At 43.4% G+C, this 4,276-nt stretch overlaps 1 protein-coding gene across 1 annotated transcript; it reads right to left on the bottom strand.

Moving 5' to 3' along the window:
* Positions 1-420: 420 nt before the first annotated feature.
* Positions 421-3,058, bottom strand: LOC306926388 (uncharacterized protein; the record flags this gene model as incomplete). The annotated part of the gene is made up of 4 exons (XM_079505651.1): positions 421-512; positions 1,791-1,871; positions 2,201-2,325; positions 2,517-3,058. 4 exons carry the CDS (start codon positions 3,056-3,058, stop codon positions 421-423), a joined length of 840 nt encoding a protein of 279 aa, XP_079361777.1.
* Positions 3,059-4,276: the final 1,218 nt, after the last annotated feature.

Raw genomic sequence — 4,276 nt, 5'->3', positions numbered from 1 at the left:
AATTCCCTCTGGTGAGGAAGGTCCAGCTGCTCCAAGATGTCCTGTGCCCAGGCTGCCACCTTCTTGTGACACGAACAGCATTCCAGGTACTCCGTGCCCAAGAAGTACCAGCCATTCGTGTCCAAGACCCTCCGGACAGTCTGGTACAGCCCAGCGGAGCCGAGATGCGCCTTGCAGGCGGCGCATTTCAGCTCGCATGCCCAGAACCTGTTCAAGTACAAACCATATTAAACCATATTAAAAGCCTAGCTATGGAAAGGATCACAACACACTGCACAAAATATCCCATATACATCATACCTTTTGGGCACCCAGAGGAAGAAGGGGCGCTGGAACCACTCGTTGGCTGAGGCGGGTGGCTGCCCGTAGCTCTTCCGAGGTCCAGGGGGGAAGGACCACATCTGCCTTACCTCGGCAAGCTCAGACCTTGTTCCCGTCCATGAGAATAAGGCCTTCCCCAGCCAGTCCTGCTGCGCCTCTGGAACAGTCCTCCTCCACCCCGCTGGAAGCAGCTAAAACAGAAATGTCAGTCAGTCATTTAGTCAGTCAGTACACACACACACACACACACACACACACAACTAACTAAATGCTACATTTGTAAAAAAAAAAAAAGTAAGTAACATCAGTAACAGAAACATCAGCTAGTAAGATAGTAAGAAAGAGTTGCACACTGAAAAATAAATGTAGTACTACTCTTACCTCTGCGCCAGAGGGAACAGCGGCAGTGGGAACAGGCTCTCCTGGCCCCAGAGGAGTGGCAGATGAGGATGCCCTGGCTTAAAAAGGACAGACTCAGTCACTCACTGACACACTCAGACACTCTTTCATGTGGAGCTCAATCTCCATGAGCACGGCAAGAAAGCGTGTTATACCTTATTACACCGTGAGGCCAACATGACAATGTGTTGATTTGCATTTAGCCTATAGGTACTATGTTAGTGGAATGAGAAATGGCACAGCATGGGGACAGAGAGTGATATGAGTGGTGAATGAGGGTGAAAACAATTTACTATTAGTTTTGGTTGGATGTGCTATAAAGACGGTGCCACAAATACAAGACAGCTACATGTAGTACAGTGCAGGGAACTACTCTAAGTCAGTGGTTTCCAAACACTTTAGCCCGTGACCCAAAAGAGAAAAATTGTGTTTGCCCAGGACCCAAACTAGTGAAAACAGCAGATCTGCAAGCTCACGATGCGGCGCGAAACTTGTAGATCAGCTATTTTCACTAATTCTTAAACATTTGATTTGTAATTTAGGGAGTGTCTTTGATCTCTTTTATTTATTCATAAAATGACTGTGAAAAATCATTGTAATATATAAATTAAATAAGGAACCCATGAGAATGTTCCACCAGCACACACACATGGGTTCCGACCCAGTGTTTGAGAACCACTGTTGTAAGCCACAGTTTGATTGCATACTTTAGTAGGCAGAAATGCAACAGTCCAAGCATCATTATTATTATTGCATTCATTATTAGAGCACGAAAGCTAGAATGAAGAGATGACTAAATGACATGGTGGAATCAGCCACATTAAATCAGCCACATCAATTTCCCAGAGGAGTAAAGCCGTGCAGCTACAGATGACTAACCAGATGGATTACCAAACTTACCTTTATGTTATCCCTACTGATATTACCTTACCACAATCCATGTTATCCATTGACAGACAGCTAATAAATGTAGATGACATTAACAGGCATTGTTATAAAAACTATATGCATTTATTTATGTATGGGGTGTGTAAGTGTGTGTGTGTGTGTGTGTGTGCGCGCGTTCTCACCCAGAGCATCATACTGATCCACTGCAGCAACCAAATCTCCATCCTCCTGCTCCAAGGACTGGACACGTGATGCCGATCGTGCTTGGAAAAAACAGAAATAACAATTACAATTTGCAATGTACAACTTAGGCATTTAGCAGACACTCTTAACCCAGAGCACCTTACAACAAGCAATGACAACATAAGATAATCACATGGTAATACATGAAATAATATTATAGGATCATAAGTAAATCAAGGGCCTATCATTAGTCTGACAGTAGAAAATCCAAAAGATCAATAAAACTATAGGACGCTGTGTCAACAGTAAACACTGACCTGGCATCTGTCTACGTACCAGACAACCTGAATAAAACACATATAAATTCCTGCAGACAGTTGGACATTGGTTGTGTAAACAGATTACTTACTTGCGTGCTGGCGGGTGAGAGTGGGAGCTGCCACCTCCTTGTCCCGGGCCAAGACATAGGACTGGAATTTGTGGACGTCACTCCCAGGTCTCTCGACCCGTATGCCCCTGATAAACGCCACATATCTGCAGACATAACATTGTCACACCATCTTCGACATCAGTTCAAGTACTTGAATGAATGAATGAATGAATGAATTTGGTCATAACAGGAAACAGCACATCAGCACCTCCATACATACAGAAGGTACAACATCACAGAGGATAAAAACACAATAGAGCATTAAGGCTTATTTGAAGGTGGTCCTCAAACTTACGATCGACACTCGTTGCCATTGGACTCATACAGAGCCTTGTAGGTGACCCCCTTGTTCCTGTACTGGGACAGCATCACCATCTCCTCGTCATTGGCCCTTGCTGGCAAAGACCCCTCCATGGCCCTACACACCTTGATGGCAGCTGCCATCTGTGGGAAGTGCAGGGCATAGGAAGTGAGTGAGTCCTTGTTGGCCATGAGAGGAGTGTGTGAAGTGTCACCAGCCTCTCTCTCCTTCTGGTGCGCTGCCACCATCATGCGCGCCCAGCCCACGTCATGGCTCAGGAGCCACTGGAAGGTTTTCCCCCTGTACTTCCCAAACTGGAGCTCAGCCTGGCTGAGAACCAGCCAGGTGGAGTTGAGGTCTCCTCCAGCTTGGGTGATGCGTGCCTTGGCCTCCTTCACCACATCCACAGCAAACTTCACCTTCGACCCAGAGGGTGACTGCTGTATTTCAGCAGCCACCCAATTAGCTTCAGGTGAAGCCTGGATGGTGAGCTCCATGGTGAAGGGCTGAGTCCTGAACACTGGACGGAAATCCATTCTGAAAACTGAAAAAAAGGAAAAAGTTAAAACCATGGCACACTGGAAAGGTGGGACATTCAGATATAGTATATAGCCTGTGTCCATTACAGATAGTTAACAGGTGACAGTACTAGTAAAACAAAACAACCTAGTAATGAAATGTATTGCAATCTCACTTTTTACTCACACAAAATGAACAGAAACAATTTCCAAACTCAGCTATTGATTAAAGTGCCTAGAATTACATGTGAATACAGTTATAGTTTTCGCTATGTACATTCTGAAAGGTTTAAAAAGAGCCAATCTACAATCTCCACAGTAAGACAATTCTCACATCCAAATAATTACACCTATAGGCCCAACATCTAACCATATGAACACTAGAACTACTGACCGAGTGACTGACTGACTCAATCTACAGTTACTTCCTTTACCAGAGTAGCCAACAAAGTATTGGAAAACATGTTTGATTAAACAGTGGCACGTCGTGAGCTGGTGATCTGCTATTTCTGCAGTCTATTGTAGGTCCAATTTGGTTACAATGACAAAGCCTTTATCTAGCTACGAATGCTATAAACTGTGCTTAATATGTTTTCAAAGGGATGAAATATAAAAACAAATTTATATCACAATCTAAGGTGTACATCATTCATCTTTATGCTCAATGGGCTTCATGTCATTCATTAACAGTTTTACCCCAGTTTGACCCCAGCAGTCTGCTCTAAATATCTCATGCTCCAGATTTATTAATTTAATAATATTAATCCAGTGTGCTAAATAATACAATAACAACATGACACATTAGCATTGTGATGGTACATGGCTGCATGAAAGATTGTGCCAAAGAGCCCATATAATACAATGTCAACAAGGCAGAGCCAACAAGCTGAAATTGATTCAACTTTCACATCCAACAACAATGTTTTCTCACACAAATGAACAGAAAACGTCTCCAAACAGTGCTGATCATTTACCTACAACATCCATGAGTCTAGCCAAGCCAATGGTGGGTTGGAAATATGACTGATTCAAGCAGAATGACCACTTTCAATGCATGTGAACATAAACGGAGCTAGCATGCTAACAGAGGCTAAATTAGACATATCCTACATCAGATAAACAAATAAAACGTTGCAACATGGTGCCTCCTAAACACACAAGGCTAAATGGTGGATTAAAAAGCGTTTTGTTGCATTCTATGTCCAGTATAATGCATGCTTAGTTGCTTACCTGTGT

Source organism: Electrona antarctica, assembly GCF_951216825.1.
Source record: "Electrona antarctica genome assembly, chromosome: 7".
Taxonomy (NCBI): Eukaryota; Metazoa; Chordata; class Actinopteri; order Myctophiformes; family Myctophidae; genus Electrona; species Electrona antarctica.
Note: the sequence above shows the minus strand (reverse complement) of the source record. Positions and strands in the feature narration are given on the sequence as shown.